The sequence below is a fragment of the Pongo pygmaeus genome, chromosome 10 (genome assembly GCF_028885625.2).
Source record: "Pongo pygmaeus isolate AG05252 chromosome 10, NHGRI_mPonPyg2-v2.0_pri, whole genome shotgun sequence".
NCBI classification, from domain to species: Eukaryota; Metazoa; Chordata; class Mammalia; order Primates; family Hominidae; genus Pongo; species Pongo pygmaeus.
The window spans coordinates 87,900,941-87,921,852 of NC_072383.2; the positions used below are offsets into that span (position 1 = coordinate 87,900,941).

General features: G+C 35.2%; 1 protein-coding gene across 6 annotated transcripts in view; it reads right to left on the reverse strand.

Annotated features, from left to right (window-relative positions):
- Positions 1 to 5,923: 5,923 nt before the first annotated feature.
- The window catches only part of ATP2B1 (ATPase plasma membrane Ca2+ transporting 1), an 87,811-nt gene continuing 72,822 nt past the window's right edge, over positions 5,924 to 20,912 (reverse strand). Inside the window, exons 19-22 of one of the 6 annotated variants that reach the window (XM_054444727.2) lie at positions 19,221 to 19,328; positions 16,984 to 17,166; positions 16,525 to 16,611; positions 5,924 to 9,166 (exon numbers count right to left, since the gene is read on the reverse strand). In XM_054444727.2, coding sequence (XP_054300702.1) covers positions 8,855 to 9,166; positions 16,525 to 16,611; positions 16,984 to 17,166; positions 19,221 to 19,328 — 690 coding nt within the window. In that variant the 3' untranslated portion in view covers positions 5,924 to 8,854. Of the gene's footprint in view, positions 9,167 to 16,457; positions 16,612 to 16,983; positions 17,167 to 19,220; positions 19,329 to 20,912 lie in introns of all 6 variants that reach the window. The other 5 variants (XM_063646548.1, XM_063646549.1, XM_063646545.1 and 2 more) reach the window with 5 other exon arrangements.

Here is a 20,912-nt window from a genome sequence, read left to right on the forward strand (position 1 = left end):
CTATAATCCTAGCACTTTGGAAGGCCAAGGTGGGTGGATCACGAGGTCAGGAGATCGAGACCATTCTGGCTAACACGGTGAAACCCCGTCTCTAGTAAAAATACAAAAAATTACCCGGGTGTGGTGGCAGGAGCCTGTAGTCCCAGCTACTCAGGAAGCTGAGGCAGGAGAATGGCGTGAACCCGGGAGGCGGAGCTTGCAGTGAGCCAAGATCGTGCCACTGCACTCCAGCCTGGGTGACAGAGTGAGACTCCGTCTCAAAAAAAAAAAAAAAAAAAAAAAGAAAGAAATCCTTTTATTTTGCTTTCATAAGACAAACTAGTTTATTTTAAATTTGTTCATAATTTGTTTTTTCTAAAAAAATGAGATAAAGACGTTTTCAACCTGGTATAAGTAAACTTCCACCAAAAGTTCAGGTTTTTAATAACAGTAAATGAAAACAAAAACAAAAAAACAAAAAAACTAAGCTTGGCTGGGCATAGCAGCTCACTTGTAATCCCAGACTTCAGAAGGCTGAGATGAGAGGATTGTTTGAGGCCAGGAGTTTGAGAACAGCCTAGGCAACATAGTGAGACTCCCTCTCTACAAAAAGTTAAAAAAAAAAAAAGGCTGGGTGTGGTGGCATGCACCTGTAGTCCTACCTACTCAGGAGGCTGAGGCAGGAGGATCACATGAGCTTAGAAGTTCGAGGCAGCAGTGAGCTAGGACTGTAACCTGTCTCTAAAAAGAAGAACAAAAACCTAAGTTTAATATACTCACCTGTATACTTTCTCTTTTATGCTCATTAACTTCTTGCATTTCATTATTGTGGTTCTCAATGCTTCCCTCTGTTTTACTCAGTAGTTCCCAAAGTGTGGCTGCATATTAGAATCATTTGGGAATTAAATTTTAAGTGTCAGTGCTCCCTCAAGCCACATCATAAACTACAATGCCTGAGCTGGGAGCCTGGCACCAGTATGTTTTAAAGTTCTCCCAAGTGATGCCAATGTACAGCAAAGTTTGGGAAGTAATGATCTATCCCATGGTTTATTATGGGAATAAAGATATGACTGGGAACAGAAAGAGCAATTAAAACTTGGTAATGGTCTCAAACCATCAGAGCAGCTCTAGTGTTCAGCTAAATGATAAATAATAAAAAACTGTGTGACTGGATCACTAGCACCCTCATTTATTTACCACCCAGAGGAAAGCAAGCTGCTTCTTTTTAGAAGGGAAAATTGACTAAAAACAGAAAAAATGGAAATGGATGCAAACACTATTATTCTAATGAGATGAATCTCCTGGATAACCTTCATAATGCATGGGTATTTATGACCCAGTTGGGACTTAAGGGTCTTTTTCAACTCTGAAATTTTTTATTTAAGCCAAATTTCTTAGAGGAGGCAGGAACAGTTCTTCACAGGTTTCAGTTGCTCAGTCAATAGGCTTACCTTATACTGTGCTTTATAATTGTTAAAAGCACTTTCACATTTTCAAGTTCATCTGAACTTCTAAAGCAGGGCAGAAATCGCAATACTCATATTCCTGTTGAGGAAACTGAGGGCTCAAGATATTAGAAGTTGGTATAAGAGTTGGAACCATTTAGAACCCAGTCCTGGTGAACTGCTAGGAAAAAATACTGCCTCTTCACACACCTCAGAGATTCACTCTTTGAGCCTCAACACCCTCTCCCAGAGGTGATTTTCCTTTGGGGGGGGTGGGGAAAAGCACCTTCTTTTACACATCTGTTGTGTTGAGGAAGGAGAGGCAGGGTGGTGCAAGCATTGTGAAGAGATACAAGTACAAAAGGGGCCTCGAGGAATTTACAGGGGCAGGAAAAACATGTGAACATATAATGTGCTCATAGCAATGGAAAAAGAGAGGGAAGTGACAACTATGTGAGATTAGAGTTGTTAAGGAGCAAATGAAGAGCCATTCATAGCTTCTTGGAGGTATTTGCTCGAGTTGGCCACCTCGCTCCTGCTGTGACTGACCTACATGGTTTTGCTTTCTTTAGGTTATGTTACCTTGGTATCTAAACCTGAGCCACCTTCAACTTCATACCTGCTTTCAGTTTTAGTGTATCTGTCTTGCTGGCGAGCAAAATGTATACTCACATCCTGGTTTTCCTCACTGATGCTCAAACTAGCTTTTGTCTCTTATTCTTTTCAGGAACATTCCTCATTGCATTTATTCCAAACCTTCCCATGTCCCTCAAGGCCAGGATTCAGGACTCTAGAATGCACCTTTTCCATTCTGTTAACCAAACCTACAGTTTTTCCACATTTCAGCAGACATCTGCCTCCTCTTGTCATTTTGTTTCTGACTTTAGGTCCCAAAGAGCAGGATTTTACATCTATATTAAACTATTGTTTTAGTCATCTCATCACATATCAGTTTGACTCCTGATTTTGTCATCTAGTTTACTCTCAACTCTTCCCAGCTTAATGCTGCCCAAGACAGTGACAAGCTTTCCTTCTACTTCCTTATTGAAACAACTGTTTCACAGAAAATCTGAAAGACATGAACAAGATCTGCAAACAATGCTTTGAAACCACTACCAGACTGATATTTAATCCAATCATTCTGCCAATTAAGAGGTCACCTAATTAAATGTTCTTGCATTCTACACATAAGTAGCTAACAAATCCAAAAGTAGATGATGCCTTGAAATGCCATCAACTAGGTTTCCTGTTTTGCTACAAATATTTCATCTATGCTTTCAAGTACTCTTTCTTTTCTATTCTCTCTACTTTTGCTGTTATTATCCTAGTCTATTCCCTCTGTACCCCAGGCCTGTACAACTCAATGTTTTAACTGTTCTGATTACATCTCTACCCTCAGTCTCTTGAATCACCAATCCATCCAACACACCCAAAACCTTCCCAAATCACCACTTTGCCCACCTCCCCTCCATGACAATGTTTTAAGATACTTTTTCTTAACAAAGATATTTTAAGATTATAAAAATCGGCACCTAATTTTTACAGACCAAGGGGAACCATTTACAAAGCAAATAACATTAATATAAAATGGTATCAAGACAATAGTTTAAAAATGGCAACAACTTTCTTATTTTAAAAACGGATCATTTAAAATCCAATGTGCAATAGGACTAAATATTACAGCATTAAGCATTTTCATTGGCCGGGCGCGGTGGCTCACGCCTGTAATCCCAGTATTTTGGGAGGCCGAGGTGGGCGGAGAGGTCAGGAGATCGAGACCATTCTGGCCAACATGGTGAAACCCTGTCTCTACTAAAATACAAAAAATTAGCCGGGCATGGTGGTGTGCACCTGTAGTCCCAGCTACTTGGGAAACTGAGGTAGGGGAATCACTTGAACCCAGGAGGAGGAGATTGCAGTGAGCTGAGATCACGCCACCACACTCCAGCCTGGTGACAGTGAGACACCATCTCAAAAAAAAAATTTTCATCAAGGAAAATACTGTTTAAGGACAAAATAATTCTTCACAAAATAAAAAGTTAATTGAAAGTAAAACACCCTATTCTTTAGTCTCACAAGCTTCAAAACCAAAAAATGCACAGATGCAGAGTGTCTCCCTAATATTGTATTTATTTTCATTCCAAACTCTCTAGGAAACAAAGCAACAGGTTAAATTATTGGGCCATCTATAAGACTTTGAATAAACACACCCATCTTAAAAGCACTAAATAATGAAATTCTCTATTCAAAATATGCTATTAAAAGCACCATTCTACCGAGTTTATCCTTGACTCTTTGGCTAGAGGAGGTCTGATCATGAGGAAAGCTTGGATTATACATCTTAATAGGTGATTCTGCCTCAGTCTTTTGAGCTATCCCAGGAAGGCTGTGAAGATTCTTGATCCTCTCAGAAGCATGTGATACCAGAGAAGTGCAATAATGGAAACGCTTAAGTTAATCAGAAATTTTTAACTGTTCAAAAATTTGGGCCCTGATTCAGGTTAACAAGATGCTAGTCAGGCAGAGATTTTTAACTGTTCATATTTGGGCCCTGATTCAGGTTAACAAGATGCTACTCCTGCAGTAAAGACCAGTGGCTACTGGTTTGGCCTCTTGAAATGGTCTGCCTCAAGTGTGAATCCCAGCTCTACTACCTAGCCATGTGACCTAGAGCAAGTTACCTGAACTCTTTAAGCCTATTTCCCTGCTGTAAAATGGCAGAATGTTTACCAGGTTGCTTACATAATGCATGTAAAGTGCTTAGTATATACCCAGTACTCCGTAAATACTAATTTATGTTGTGACATGTCCCTTTTAATAATAGCTAACGAAAGTATCAGTGCTTATAATTAATGATCTGAAAACGTTATTTGGAAAAAATGAATCCTTAATCCTAGGGATTCCCTGCACTGAACCCAAACCCAGACTATGTGTTACTGATTTGGGAACCTGTTTTCCTAGGATGTAGTGGTGGTTAAGGAAGTTGTGCCGGAGACTGATTATGTATAAGCACATACGTACATTTTCTTAACTTTGATTCCCTACTTTGGAACAATTATTATACTGTTCAACAACAATACCTTGAACTAACAGAATACAGATTTAACATGTCTAATACTTTAGTAGGAAAAATGTTAAACAGTTCTTAGATGTAAAGCATAAAAGCAAACTCAATGGTGAGTTTAAGGGGTAAAGCTATCAATTGGTTGAAAAAGAAACTATTTGCATAAAGGCAATTTCCTTTTTTTCTCTGAGACAGGGTCTCACTCTTTCCCAGGCTAGAGTGCAGTGGTGTGATCACAGCTCACTGAAGCCTTGAACTCGGGTTCAAGAGATCCTCTCACCTCAGCCACTCTGGTATCTACGACTACCTGCAGGTACCACCACTAGATAATTTTTTATTTTTATTTTTGTTGAGATGGGGATCTAGCTTTGTTGCTCAGGATGGTCTCAAATGATTGTCCAGCCTTGGCCTCCCCAAGTGCTGGGATTACAGGCATGAGCAACAATGCCTGGTCTGGTAATTTCCTTTGTGACACATACTGATGAGAAAAGTACAGTAACACAACTATCAACTTCCTGACCACATGTAACAGTCTTTATGGTATAAAAACACTTATTCTAAAAGAAAGATTATTTCTCAGATTTTTAGTGAGGTGGTATAATTATGCTATTAAGAATATCTTTTATTTTGGTCTACAAATGAGTGTTAACAGACTAATTAAAAAAGATAAAAGTTGATGGGGGTTTGAGCATAAGAGTCTTAGAGTAGCACAGGTTAAAGAAAGAAGGCAGCTGCAATAAGACACAATCTTAAAGGCGTGGAGAAGGAACAATGTCAACATGCAAAGGCTTAAAACTCCCCTTTCTTTCTCAGCTAATTTTTACAAAGAGAACTTAATTCAAAATTCAATTCTAATACATAATATATATATAAAACCTAATCTGACAAAATGGAAAATATCTTTCATGTCACAAATATGGTACTTAAGTATACTCAATAATTTACTAGTGATTTATACTAACTGAAAAATATGGTATTCATCATCATTTAAAGTTTACTCAGTATTTCAACAAAGTTGCTAGTTTATATTAATAACTTATTATAAAAAACAACTATGGGTAATTTTATTAATTTTTACCATAGAGTTCAGATAACTGGTATTGACAAGTATGGATAATGAAATAAAATTAAGCTCTAACAGCTAATGTGAAAAACTAATCTGTACTAAAACCAGCAGATTACATTCCCATAGATTGCAGAAATGATCTATTGTGCTATAAGGGTTGAGGACAGTGGGTTGGAGAGTAGGGACAATGTACCCACTCTCATCTTAGAGGCAAGACCATGCATATTATTAGAAGAGTGATTCACTGTAACACAACCATAACATTTCAAGTACATTATAGAATTTTCAATTAGATTTCTAAAATTTCAAGTAGAAAAAATTCCAAAATATTTTCAAATCAATATCAATATCCAGAAAGTTCAGTCCCCATTCAGAAACAGATAAACAGTATATTTATTAAATGAGTTAAGACAAATAAACTTTACAAATAGACAAATAATAAAAGGCTCAGTGGCTAAAATAGATGGTAAGCATCATTGAAAGAAATCAACACCATCACGGTATCTCAGTTGGCTTACACGTGTAAAAAGAAATTTTCAAAGAGCAATTTCACAGAAATGAAGCCAGTTTTTTTCTTATAAACAAATCACCAATTCTTGGTTCAAAACTGACATCTGTTATGAAAATTACCATATCACATATTTGTAAGATGACAAGGAGTAACTCATCTTCAAAGTGCAAGTAAGTCTATTTACAACCACAAAAAAGGCAATGATGAGGAGAAAAGGATTTTTAAAAAATATACAAAGATTAAAAACATTTGGGATGCAAAATTAAACAATTTTTTGGTTAGAGGATAAAAGAGAAAAAGTGATTGAATTACAGATTTCAGCTATACATACTATATAATGGGATCCAAGATCTTTAACAGCTTGCTTGCATTTTTTTCTACTTACATAATGCTCTGGAAATTTCTGGTAGAAATTACAGTGTCTCAAAGAGAGAAATACACACTAAGCATGTCTTGCTACTACTTCATGGATGTCATAAGACCCGTTTATGGATTAGAGTTGGTGTAGAAAGCCATTGCCTTGAGTTGAAAAATGAATACTGTAAAAGCTCAATACAAATCCTCCAAAGCACATGCACTTCTAAATCTTTTGGTAATTACATTCATATTTAAGCATAACCAAAATAAAAAAGAAAACTGAAAACATGTCCCTTTTCTCTATTCCCTATGCCTTATAGGCTCTCCAGTTGATAGGGTCAATTTTTAGAGTTGAAAGGGTTCTTCAAGATAGTCCACCACCCTTATTTAGGGTAAATGATTTTCCCAAGATCATGCAGCACATTAATGGCAAAACCAAGACTAGAAACCAGGTCTTGACTCCTAGTCTAATATGCTTTCCAGCATATCATGCTACCTCTTTTTTACAGTATGATTCACTATAAATACCTGATGAATAAATGTACAATTAAGAATGCTGACAGAGCCAATGTGTTTCTAAGACCTGCAGAGGATTACTGCAAAGATTTGATGGTGAGAAAAAGATTTCCCCCACCCACCAAAAATATCAAGCACCATCAACTAAATGTTTCTTTGCTTGGTCAGCACTCTCAGTTATAGTAGCAGTCCTCGTAAACTTTATGTCAGCCTGAGGATTGTGTATCTGGTGAAATCTGGGCCCTAACACATGCCCGTTTCTAAACGGTAAAGACAGAGGCAAAAAAGGGAAGAAGGTAGACAAAGGAAAGAAAAAGAGAGCTAAAGAATCCAATTGGCTTAGAGGTGGGCATTCTAGCATATGGTTAATTATTGCATCTAAATATATCATTTTAGAACCTTTTCATGTAATCTCATTTTACCTAATCTGTTATTTGGCCACTTAAGAATTAAAATAAATTTATCAAAGACAATGGTGGTCATTGTTATTATGTTTTTTACCTGTGAGACTATTTTAGAGAAACTAAATTAAATGAAGAGTACGTCAAATGGCAAAATTGTGTTAATTTTCTTAATCTGATTCTATTAAATTACCAGCAAGGAATTAAAGCGGTACTTCATGGGGCTGTTACCATCTTGAAATGTATTCCAATTGTGGTCAAAGAGAACAGACTGATGCACTGTATATGCAGAATTGAGTAAAGAAGCCGAAATGTCTTTTAAAAAAACATTGCCATGAATTTATTTAATAAAAGGGCATATTTATTTATGTTTACAAACAAGTTTCAAAAACAAAAGGAAAACATGTATGCTTCTACTTATTAACCTTTTTCAAAATGCCAACAGCCCTCATGCTGTGTGAAGGTCTCTAAAGATTAGAAAAATCAATACAGTTCACTCACAGTTCACCAAGACATCACTAAACTAACATGTTTAGACAAAAACAAAAAGGACTAAGGTTCTCTTGTAGTTTGATAGTCTGATTTAATTTGATTTGCCTGAAATAACAAAAGCATTTCAAGCATCTTTCATTATGTAGTTGATGTCCTGCATTAAACAATCTACTAAATTCTGAACAAAAGGTTATTAGCAAGTTTTCAAAAATTTTAAAAATTAAACAGTTGCTTCAAAACCATTAAGTAGTAAATGTATTTAAGAAACTAATTAGGACAGATGTCATAACTTCATTAGAACACCACTGCTCATGTTTTTTTGTTTTGTTTTGTTTTTTTCGTTTTTTTAAACAAAGCATTAGTGTTATCTATTTGGCTATTAGTATTAGCAATTTATCTACAATATTTAACAAGGTAAATTGTAGGCAAAAATTTAGTACAGTTTCAATAGAAACACCCCTTTTTTTTTTCCTGAAAATACAGCAGTATTTGAAGGACTAATTTTTCTCTGCATCAGTTATAAGGAAGCTTCCCATCTATGAACAGGAACAAAAAAAGTATCTACAAACCTTGTAAACAGATCTGTATCATTTATAAACATAAATAATCCAAATTATTAACAGCCAACAGCAGAAATTAAACTGTCAATTCAACGATCCAGGGCTCTTTGTCTTGCCCAGTTTTACTCCTCCCTCTCTCCCATCCAGGACTGAGATAAACTAAAGCTCTGCTAATACACTGTTCAGGACCATGCTTGGGTACTACTGATGATCCACGGGTCACTTACGCTGAGTTACTGTTTATCTGTCAGTTCATTTCTCCCACCCCCCAAAAAGCACCCTCAGTCTGGCAGAAAGCTTTGCTTTTTTTTTTTTTAAAAAAATAAATCTACATTCGTACAAGTGTGTCTTCTGTTGAAGTCCAAAGACAAGAATACTAGCTTGTCCATCACAATATGTGAAAAGACCCAGTTTCAATTTGTTTCTTTACAATGCAGCTAGTGTGTTAACATTCAGCTTACAATCAGAGTGATGTTTCCAAACTATGTAGTGGGCTTCCTGGGGATGAAGAGGTAGCAGACTTGTTCATTTCTATTGTAAGGTGAATTCCACTGTCAACAGCATTGTTATTTTTGTTGGGAGAGGGCGGAGGACTGGAGTTACGTTTTGTAGGAGCATCATCTTCAGCATCAGTGTCATCAATAAGGGGGATATGAGGCTCTGAATCTTCTATCCTAAACTCAGGATGTGTCATAAAGTTGTGAATCGAACTTCTTGATTCCGGTTTTTCTAACCCTTCATATAAAGAACTACGAAATGCATTCACCACTCGAATCTGTAAATATCAGAAAACACAGAAATATGTCAGTACACTATTAACGACTTAAAAATGGTTCATTTATGAGTCTGAATCCACAAACAGCTAGGTATGAGTGAATCATATTTGCATGTAATGCAGTGGAACTTGCAATACACTGTAAAAAAATGAATATTTTAGTAAGACACTACAGAACAACAAAACCACATACTCTAAGAATTAAGAGGTAAAGAATTCAAAGTAATATTAAGAAAATCTCATTGTCATTGGCTAAAAATTTAATAGCCATTTTATAGGATTTTTTCCCTAAAAGAACAAATCAAACACAAAACAAAACAAAAACTTAACCATACACAAGCTTAGCTGATTTTTTAAATTAAAAAGAATGTATTTTGAAAACAACTCAAATAAGTTAAACAAAATCAAGCACAAAGGGTTACTATTTATCATGCTAGGAATTAGGGTGTCACCAACCATGAAAAAGCCAAGCAAATATAAGCTGAATGCCACAATGAACTAACATCTACCCCACTACTCCCTTAATTAAAAACAAAGAACAAAACCCAAATAAATGTCTATAAAATGCCATTAAACAGCTATAAATATTTGAGTATATGCCATTTGTCTATTATTTGTCTATAAAGTGTTAGTGTTTTTCTCTGCAACAGATTAAAACTTAAATCAATTACTACAGTTATCTGGAAAGAATAGATCAAAAACAAAAACAAATCCTCTGGGATTCTTCTGTGAAAAATTTCCCAAGAAGACACAAAGTGTTAAAAGTTTTCTAGTATTTTCACCCCTAAACAGATAGCTCAACAATTCAACTTCCTCTCAGTCTGCTGTATAAATGAAAAAGATTAATGGGCAATCAAACTTAAAAACATCAGTGCACACACTGACATTAAGTGCTATTAACTCAAGCGTCATTCAGATTTAGGAAAAAAAAAAGGACAAAATCCAACTAGTTGAGCATTTACTATGTATCAATTCAAATACAGTGTTTGCTTTTGCTTTGATTCTAATAAACCCTGTTTAGTAATAAAGACATCATTTACTCATTGTTAAAAGAAGTAAATAACACTTTGACATTCTAGAAAAAAGATGCGGTCACCAAATTCATCTCGTAAGACGGCAATAATGAATAAATTAATACATTTCTTCAAATGAACATGTGAATGCATTTAAAAAAATGTAATGTAGAGTTTAGGGCCATGCACCCACATCTCACCTTCAAGTTGTCTTTCCTTATTTACCAAGCCCTATTTGTAAGCTGCTTTAGTCCATATTCACTTAGCCCTTTATATAGAGAGTACAGCATAGTCAACTGAGAAATACAAAAGCAAAATGTCTGGGTGTAAATTCCAGCTCTGCCACTTACTACCTGAGGAACCTCGGTCAAACAGGTTTCTTCAACTATAAAATGGGAAATAGCAATGGTACTTGCCTTACGGGGTTGTTGTGGGAGATTAAATTCGTTAGCACACTACAAACTTAAAACAGTGTTAGGTCACAAGTATCGAGGCCACTTTAGTGTGCATATTGAACTTTAATGTGCATATAAATTAGTTGGGGATCTTGTTAAAATGCAGATTCTGATTCAGCAGGGGCCTGAAGTCCTGCATTCTAACAACCTCCAAGGTGATGCTAAAGCTGCTGGTCCATGATCCACACTTGGAGCAGCAAGCATCTATTCTATGTCTTGCAACTTTACCATCTTTTATAATTCTATTCTATTTGATTGCTTGTACTTTAGTTCCTTAATTTGACTGATGAATAGCAGCAAATATTTTTCAACTTCTTTTATTGCTCTTGTTCCTCTTCTCCTTTACTAAGATGTAAAGTGTTCTACATATGGAATGTAAACAATGTTTGCTAAATATAACGTTATAGTAATTCATTCAGTGTTTTATTGTGAAGTCTTAAAATTCACATTTTATACATGTGAACATTCAGCAAGTATCCTGACTGTCCTAATAACAAACTGTAAAGCTTAAAATGCAAAAAGATAACTTCCTAAAAAAACTTTGTTGGTATCAGCAGCCCGTAGGCACGGAGGAGAATACAAATTAGAGGATCAGCCAGCAAACTTGATGGGTGATGAGAACTGTTCAAGACAACCCTGAAGATGTTGCTTATTTGATAAGGTTGCTGGTGCTGCTGCTACTGAAGACAGAACAACAGTTAAGCTTTCTGTGTATGTGTGTGTTTTCCGTCTGTTTTTCTTTGTAATCAGTCTGGGTATAAAAGTGAGCAGTGAAGAATTGGGGGAAATAAATCTACTTTTTAAACATGTTAAATATGGAAAATATCTAGAGCTCAGAAGAAAAGTGTAAACTTAAGTTAGAGATTTGAGAGTTAGTGAAGCTCTAAGAGGGGCAGAGTATAAAGGTGAGGGCAACAAGTATATGTGCACACACATTCACACACATACACCGGTGGCAGGCAAAGTCAGATTAAATCCCTTCTTAGCAAAACTTCAATTCTGCGAAGACTTTTCCTACCTGAAAGAATCTGTTGAACAATATTAGAGAATTTTCTTTTCTAACCACTTCATAAATAATAAAACTGAGTAACAGAGAGGATGGGTGGCTGACTTGTTAAGGAACTCCTAATTAGTGCTAAAGAGTCTTAAAACCTACGTTTCTGGGCTCCCAATTCCAGGTTCCTTGGAAGTCAAGAGAAGACAAAAACATACGAACACTTACTTTATCCCTAACCTCACTTGAATAAAACATTCCATAAGATTAAGGTTAATGCTTCCTTTGTCTGACACATCTATTTAAGCCACATGACTGGTTAGTTTCAGCATGTTACTAGGCCAGCTCAGCAATGCTCGAAAGCAATTCAATTTTCAAAGAACAGTTCTTGAGATACATACAATAAAGCTCAGATTAACCAGGAATCATTGAACCAGAGTTGTTTTACTTTCACTTATAAAGAACATAAGAAAGCACTCTTGATCTAAGGCATGACACTGAGCTGGCTCACACCTGCTCCGATCTTTATTACTTTCTGTATGTAAAATTCTCACAGTACAGTAACTGTGAGGAAAATAATAATTTTGTGCACAATACTTTAGGTAGGAAGGAAACTATATTAATAATAATTCAATTGAAGTAGAAATATAAGTAAACTTAATTACAGGCTTTTGAAAATCCAAGCCTATTTATTTTATCCAGTTTTAAAATTCAATTCCTATTTATTATCTATTTAAACCTACTCTGGAGCATACTTATACCCCTTGAAATTATCAGAATTAAGAAAAATTCAGTAATTCCTTTGTCAAAAATATTCTGTAAAAGTAAACTGTTCAACAGAGGGAAAAAAAAAACCCAAAAATACTACAGGAAGCATATATGGTAAACAAAAAAACTGAAGTGATTATCATAATCATGAATTTTAAGAAACTGAAAATGATTATCAAGGTAAACAATATATGAAATATAACAAATCCATACAAGATCATGTACCTACAAAACCAATTTTTCTAAATACCATCCTAACTTTTGATAGCAGAAAATAACATTGTTTTCTGCCTAAAATGTTGCACAGAAGAGAGAGCTCTAAAATACTAATCACAAGCCAATAAATCTTAACTTCTACAACAAATTGCCCACTTCTGAAATTTGTTTTCATTACTACTTTTTTCTATGTGCACTAACTTAAAGAATTGCAATGGTACAGTAAAAGATACTTTGCAACTAGAAACAAAATTCTAGATTGCTTTCCAAAGTTGGGTACTTGCATATTAAATTTTCTCAAAAGGAGACCCACTTGTGTAATGTTCTTATCTATCTGGAACAGGGGTTAGTGAACTTTTTCTGTGAAGTGCCAGACAGTAAAGTATTTTAGGTTTTGTGAATTATACAGTCTGTCATAATTATACAACTCTGCCCTTATAGTGAAAAATCTGCCACAGGTAATACTTAAATGAATGGGCAATGCTGCATTCCAATAACAACTTATTTCCAAAAATAGACAACAGGCTAGATTTGGCCCATAAGCTGTAGTTTGCTGATCCTTCACCTAGAAAACCAAATTTTCTCTCAATTTCTCATTTCCAGGAATGTGTCTTTATTTATTCAGGAAAAAAAAAATCTACTAATGGTAAAAACTGATGTTAGAATGATATACTTTATAAATAGAAGAAAACTACAGAATGTTTTCTCTAGAGACCTGTAAGAGTGCAGATCTGACTAATAAATGAAGGGAAAAAGGTCTCTTCAGAGGTGTTTGAGTCTAGCATTTGACAAAGTCGAAATGGATTATTTCTTCTAATTTAGCTAAGCAAGGTCACCCAATAAGGGTTAAAGAAATCTGACACCCATGGGTAGTTCTAAAACTATTCCATATTAGGGCAGAAACACAGTGATAAAATGAAATCTTTCATTAAATATATTAACATAATTCTGTATTTTGGCTGATGTTCTGTACCACCTAAGACAATGCTCCACCAACAAGGTTGAAAGACGTTTATGGTAACAGCAACATAATTACTGCAACTCTTGGTGTATAATGACAACTGTATTAACGAGATATGATTTAGTCCCTGGATAACTCCAAGAACATAGGACATAGAATAAAGAAGTAAACATCTCAAACCTTGATAAAGCAACAACTACAAACCTTCCTTTGCCACTCTCTTAAGTGCACCTTTACTTCCCTGAAGTATCTGCTCCCCTAGCCACATGGGCCCAGAAACTCAGAGGTTTCATATGTAACTGTGCATCAGAAAAAAAGAGCCTGGGGTGGAAAAAAAGATGCCCGGGTGCAGAGGTGTGTGCATATATGTGTCTGCCTGCCTGTCTTAAAACAGTTTATGATTGCTTTGATATTTAATATAAAGCTTGGAACACAATCAGACTGAGAAATATAATAAGTATAGTATACCTAAAGCCATCTGATATCCCTCCAAATGAAAAAAACAATTACTTAAAATATTGGTAAATAAAAACGAATAGGATACACATTACCCATGAGATAAACTTGTCAAAAAAGTTTAATATGAAGCTAATCAATAGGAATCAGACAAATCTGGAAGGTAGAACCCTTCATAAGACAATTCACCTGGATTTTTCATAAGTCAATGTCATAAAAAATAAAGGCAGGGAATGAATACAGGTTGGAGACTAGACTCATAACACACATACTGTCAATAATTATTTCTTGGATTAAAAAAGCTATAAAGGAAATTTTGGGGGCAACCAGAGAAATCTGAATACTAACTGTCTGTTAGATAATACGGTATCAATGTTAAATTTCTTGGATAATAAAGTATGATTATATACAGGAATTCTTAGGTGCATGCTGAAGTATTTAGGGATAAAACACCATGGTATCTGCCATTTTCAAACGGCTCAGAAAAAAAGTTATATTAATATACAGATAAAGTAGTGTCATAAAATATTAAGTGGTAAATCCAGGTGAAAGATTTTCATGTATTAATGTTTCAACTTGTCTGCAGGTTTGAATTTTTCAAATTTAAAATTTTGAGGGAAGGGGGTCTATCAGGATAAAGTCTTAGTTTGGCTCCTTCTTGTGGGGTATAAACAGATGCTTACTTTCCATTTCAGCTTCCCTTAGTTTATTACTCTTTCAGTACCAGACTATTATCAATCCCTTAGTTTATTCCTCTTTTAGTACCAGATTATAATCACTGAGGCCTCATTTGGTGAATTCTATCAAGGGTCATCTTGGGAGTCACCTCCTTCAGGCAATTTTTCTTGACTTTCCAGGGTAGGCTAAGGACCCTGTTAAGACAGTTTGTGTTTTACTACCATGTAGAAATTTCCAACTATTTGTTTTTGTCCTTTACTAGGCTGCAGGTTCTGGAGGTTCCAGCATAGTTCTGACATATGGTAGGCCTTCCATAAAGGCTTGTGGAACATTTACCATCTAGGGCTAGGTGGTAAGGAGCTCTAGAGAGAGAGGCATAGTTTGAAATCCATAGATACAGGGAGGAAGAGGCATTTTTATTGTATCAGGCGTAAGGCCAGGCAATTTATGGTTACCATTTTATTCAGGTAGGTAATTTTTAAAAGGAAGAGTTCTAGCTGTCCCTCTATGTAAATTTAATATCTTAATGTTAGAGAGTCACTTGGAACACTTTGCTTTACATCATGCGGCCTCTGCTTATTAGCCATAGAGAAGTTATTTAAACTCTAAGGCAGTTTTCACACCTGTAAAACAGGGACAGTTCTTACTGTGCCTGTTTCACCACATTTTAAAAAATATCAAATGAAAATATACTTAAGTAAATAGGCAACAAACAGGCATTAAGTGGAAAGTCTGCACTGTTTTCTCCCTTAATTCATCCTCTCTGCAGCTTCTCAAGGTTCCTCTAGTCCTTCGCTGGCTGGAGACCAAATGGAAAAGATAGGTCTCTGTCTACTTCAAGGCTAACCTTAGGTATTTCCGTAAATTTTGGGGTTTACATCTTTAATGCCTCCAATATACTGAGAACGCACCATGAATTCTCAGTAAGATTTATAGCTTATAAGGCTTTTAGAAAGTTTGCTATTTACTAAAAACCTGAAAGAAAACGTTATTTTAGTCAATTATTGAAAATTACAACATTTGTTGGTTCAACAATTAATCAATAGTATACTTTTCCTACTTCTGAAACTTAACAGTATGATGCAATTTTTAACTAAATTGACTATACAAATGGAAAAAAAAACCACCCCAAACCATAAATACCACAGAAACTTTTTAAATTTACACAGTGATTTCCCCTGAAACCACCCCACAATCAAGCAAAAAAAAAAAAAAAAAAAAAATTCAAAGCAAGGCAAAGTTCAGGTTAAGAAGGCAAGCAACTGGCTATACATACTGAAAACTTGTCTTCAGGCTACTAACTTACTTTCCAAATTGGACAAAAGTCAAAATGCTAAGTTTATTCTTAGCTTTGAAAATGCAATTTCCTGGTTCTGTTAGATGAGTTTCAAATCACATGCTTTTAGGAAACATGCAATATAAACATGTTTAAAGGCATATACCCAAAAATTTATAGTAGTTTCACAAGTTCTAAGCTACAATTTTATTCCCCATATTAACTATCAGAGTTAGCACAGAGACAAGCTCACAGATTGCATCTAATCTTTGGTTGCAATTGTTCCACCTGTTATCTAGCCCTCTAAGAAATAAAACAACAACGACAACACTTTGAGGTCTCAATCCACTTTACGAAAAGAAAGCTTTATGAAAAAGCCTGAACAATGAATTCAAACATTAAGGAGAAAATGAGAAACGTTAGGTGTGTGAAGTAGGAAATGTTAATTTCATGCACTTAGGAACACACACTCACACCCCACAGTAGTAGAAGCAGTAGAAGAGGAAAACACTACATGTGTAGGGGTAGAAATATTTGTTACATCATGATGCTGGCTGGCGATGGAGGGTTGTCGCCTTAGAGCCCCCTGAATGGAACTTCCACTCTGGAAAGCATTCACTACATCCATCTGCAAGGAATCAGAGATTGTGACAGCTTGCTCAGCAAGAGAGAGAGAGAACAAGAGAAAGGACCATTCCATCTATCAACATATAAAAAGAAAAAGGCACTTTTTACACAGCACATAGGCAAGAATAGCATTTTGAGATGAAGTAGGGGGTGGGGGAGCTAGGAAAAAAGGAGCTTGGGGCATATAGACACATTCTTTCATAATCAGTTAAAAGTCTCACTCATTCCAGGCACCAGTATTACTTTTCAAGAAAATACAATTTGTGGGTTGGGAAGGCTAGAGAGGAAGTTTAAGGAGCACACTCGAACCTCCTCCCCAGGTCAAAAAGCCCTGGCTCCCATCATCTCTCCTACCTCTCTACCAGGCCCATACCTGTGTTTGGATTCTGTTCAGACCTCTAAACCACAAGATTTGGCCACGCCGCAACTCCCTTTCAGCGTGATCAATCTCTTCAACATCCTCTGCTAATTCCTCCTCAGGTATTTCTTCCTTTTGTGTTCCATGACCAGCTTCTTTGAGGAATTTTAAACGGCTAGTTGGAATTGTTGAAATAAGCTACAACACAGGGGAATGAACTTAGAAATAAATCATATCAAGTAAAGGTAAGCTGATCAACTGTAATACTAAAGGTATTAAAAGTGGTGAGAGTATCCGACTATCTTTACCAATGAAGTAATGGGATCCTGTTGATTAGTCTTTCTCTCCCAGAGCAAAATACATTCTTCTCTTAGCTACACAAAAGATTTGAGTTTGAAGGATAAAAAGTTTTCCTAAATGAAAATTAACCTGATTACATTTTTCATATTTTCATCAGGACATTCAAGACAGTACATTGTAAAACCATGCTCTGATATATGTATTTACTTAAAAAGTCCTATTTATTTCGAATACAATGAAAATGGCAGGTGGTCTTACTAGACGCAAAACATGTTTACATTTCATTAATGCTGTCAGAGTTCAATGAGAAGAAAATGTATAAAATTTTTTAAAAAATCATTAAGGTTACATTGAAAATAGTTTTGTTACATTTTTTTTTTAAATGCAACAGTTTAAAATTAGATTAGTACTGATTGATGACGCCAAACGAAAACAGATGTCCTAGAAAACACAAAGGATACAAGAAACACCAATACACATATATTAGCTTATGTGTTAACATCCATTCTCTAAGGCAGCAGTTGGGTTTATCAGGGAGAAACAAGCATGTAGTCAGCTATAGAATTCTGCTTGGAGAACTTCTAGTACACCCACCTCATTTCACCACAGTGAAATAGGCTTCAAGGCACATAAAGTGACTTGTTCATGGAGTGACTAGGAACCTAGGTCTCCCGACCACCAAAGGCAGTGCTTGTTCTACCATGGTACATTTAGTATGGGTCTTACTTAAAAGATGATCTGTATTAATGAGGTACTCAAAATAGATAAGAAAAGAAACCTCAGAATCTAGAAACATAGTTAAGAAAAAGAAGAGATAGAAAGATGTAAAGACTGGGCTAAATTTAAGGAAAACCTGAAAGTCTGGTTTCACTGATTTGCAGAATGACAATAAATTAGCTCATGCAAATTATATGCCATAATATATATTAACCTTCATCTATGAAAATGGTAGTATAGATTTTCTATAACTTAGTTTTATAGTAATGGGCTTAAAATGAACAATGCATAAATCACTGTCACATTTAAAAAATAATGACATGTATTTGCAAGTAAGCTGCCTACAGTAAATATGAGGTGTATCTCTTATTTCAGGCACTTTATTTTATATATACACTGTTAAAGCTATTCAATTCAAATCTAAAACATCATTTTGTGACCCCTTTTTCCAGGTGACATTATTTTTATAAAAACATTCTCTAAGGTCAGTTTTTCCTATGCTGCATACTGGATTAAATTACAGAACAAAATGACAACGGTTTTTTTTTTTTTTTTTTTTTTTTTTTTTTTAGATGAAGTCTCGCTCTTCTCTCCCTGGCTGGAGTGCAATGGCGCGATCTTGGCTCACTGCAACCTCCGCCTCCTGGGTTCAAGCAATTCTCCTGCCTCAGCCTCCCAAGTAGCTGGGATTACAGGCGCCTGCCACCATGCCCAGCTAATTTTTATACTTTTAGTAGAGACGGGGTTTCACCATGTTGGCCAGGCTGGTCTCAAACTCCTTACCTCAGGTGATCCACCCGCCTCGGCCTCCCAAAGTGCTGGGATTACAGGCGTGAGCCACCATACCCGGCCATGTATTTTTTACATTGTTGTAAAAAATTTTTTTCTGAAAATGTAAAAATAGGTTATAGAGTAAAAGATACAGATATTAGCATCCTAACCAGTTATAAATACATCATTTTTAACAACTGCTACAAAACTTCTTCTAAAAAACAAGTTAAAAAAACTACATAAAAAGTTAGGATAGTATTTTATAGTACAGGCATAATCATAATGAACAAGTGACATACTGGAACTAATACAACATTAAAAAAACTTATCTTTGAATGCCCTCTCTTTACTCACCACATTAACGATTTAGAATCAAGTAATGAAACTGTTAAAGAAAATACATACTAGAAATTAAAAAAAAAAAAATCACTTTAGGTTTAAACAAAAACTGATGAAATTTTTACCTGGCCCCAGAGTAATGTTCCCATTCCTAGGAATATTGACCATAGCCACTGTTCTATTGAAAGTTCTGAACAACTGAAAGGTTTTCCACCAAACTGCACAATTATTATCTGGAGGAATAATCAAGAGTAAATTTACTTAAATCTTAAATTTAAAAATTCATATACTTAAAAAAAATCAAATTTATGTCCTCTAAAACAAGATGAACAACCACTATTCTGATGAATTGTATTATATTAGTCACAACTGAAAATAAGACAACTGAAATAGACCTTTCCTCTTTCCCCTCCAGTCCACTTTCCCTCTTAAAAAAAAAAAAAAAAGACAACTGAAATAAAGTAAAATCTCTGCCCAATGTTTTTAATGCATGCGTATTTCATGTTTAAATTACGCTTACTAAAAAGTGAAATTCTTATGACCAAGAATAATAATTTTATACTGTTTCCAATATAACCCCAAGCAACTACATTCCCCTATATTTAGTACAATTCTTCAAATAATTTATGCCTTTCTCAAAATATAGTACTCTTTTGTAGAAAAGACTGTACGTTACTGGAAAAATACGCAATATTAAAAAAATTCCACATAGCTGTTTATTTCTAGTTAACATTTAGACATACTAAGATAAATACAAACAGACTGTAAGAGAAGAAAGGCAACTTGGAAAGTTCTATGAAATATGGGCTAACTCAGGTGAGGTGATCCCAGATTTGCTCTCCTTTATGAAAAGAGTGAGGTCTGATGATGAATATAAATTCATAATACAGTGCTTATGTTTTGCTTCTTATTCTAAAAGGCCTAAAATAGTGTGCACGGAAATATTAAGAATTAACTGGGGTTGGGTGTGGTGACTCATACCTGTAATTCTAGCACTTTTGGAGGCTGAGGTGAGAGGATTGCTTGAGCCCAGGAATTCAAGACCAGCCTAGGCAACACAGCAAGACCCCGTCTTAATTAAAAAATAAATAATTTTTTTTAAAAAGAATCAATTAACAACATTCACCCTCCTGTGAGTCTGACAGGCCTTTGATATGGCAGTTAAGTAGTTCCCAAATATTAAAATCAAAAATAATTTTGGTAGTTAACATTTTAAAACCTTAAAGTTACAATTCCTTTTTTTTTAGCTCTACTTTATTCAAATTCAAGTGATTTTTACTTCTCGGTTCCCCTATTTTTTAAGTTAATTTGTGCACTTGTACAGATAGATTTCCAATTGCTTTCTTAGTAGCCCAATTAGAATACAACTGATTTGACAACCAGATCTGGATTTTAGTAGAGATATAAAACTGAAGTAATTTTCTTTTATAAATCAAGAAAATAATGAGCATGAAAAGAGTTCAATATGTATTTGTACAAGTGATCTTAATTTTTTTTTAAATTTAAACCTGATCTTTTTTTTGGTATAATGTGGGATGTAAAAAGAATACTAAAATGCTGGGAAACAATTAATTGATTGGCTGACTTTGTTTCCTAAGAAATAATATCTTTCACTTTACAGTTGGAAGAAATAAAACTGTTTGTCTAGTTGGTTGTGGCATTTACTTCTAAGAACAGGAGATTCAGTTCCCATATTCTTTAACATATACCTTAAATCACCATGATATTATATATGTCACCAAGGCAATAGTTCCACACATGTTCCACACAAGTGATTGCTAGAACAAGGTGTTTACCTAATGTCTCCCATTTAACAG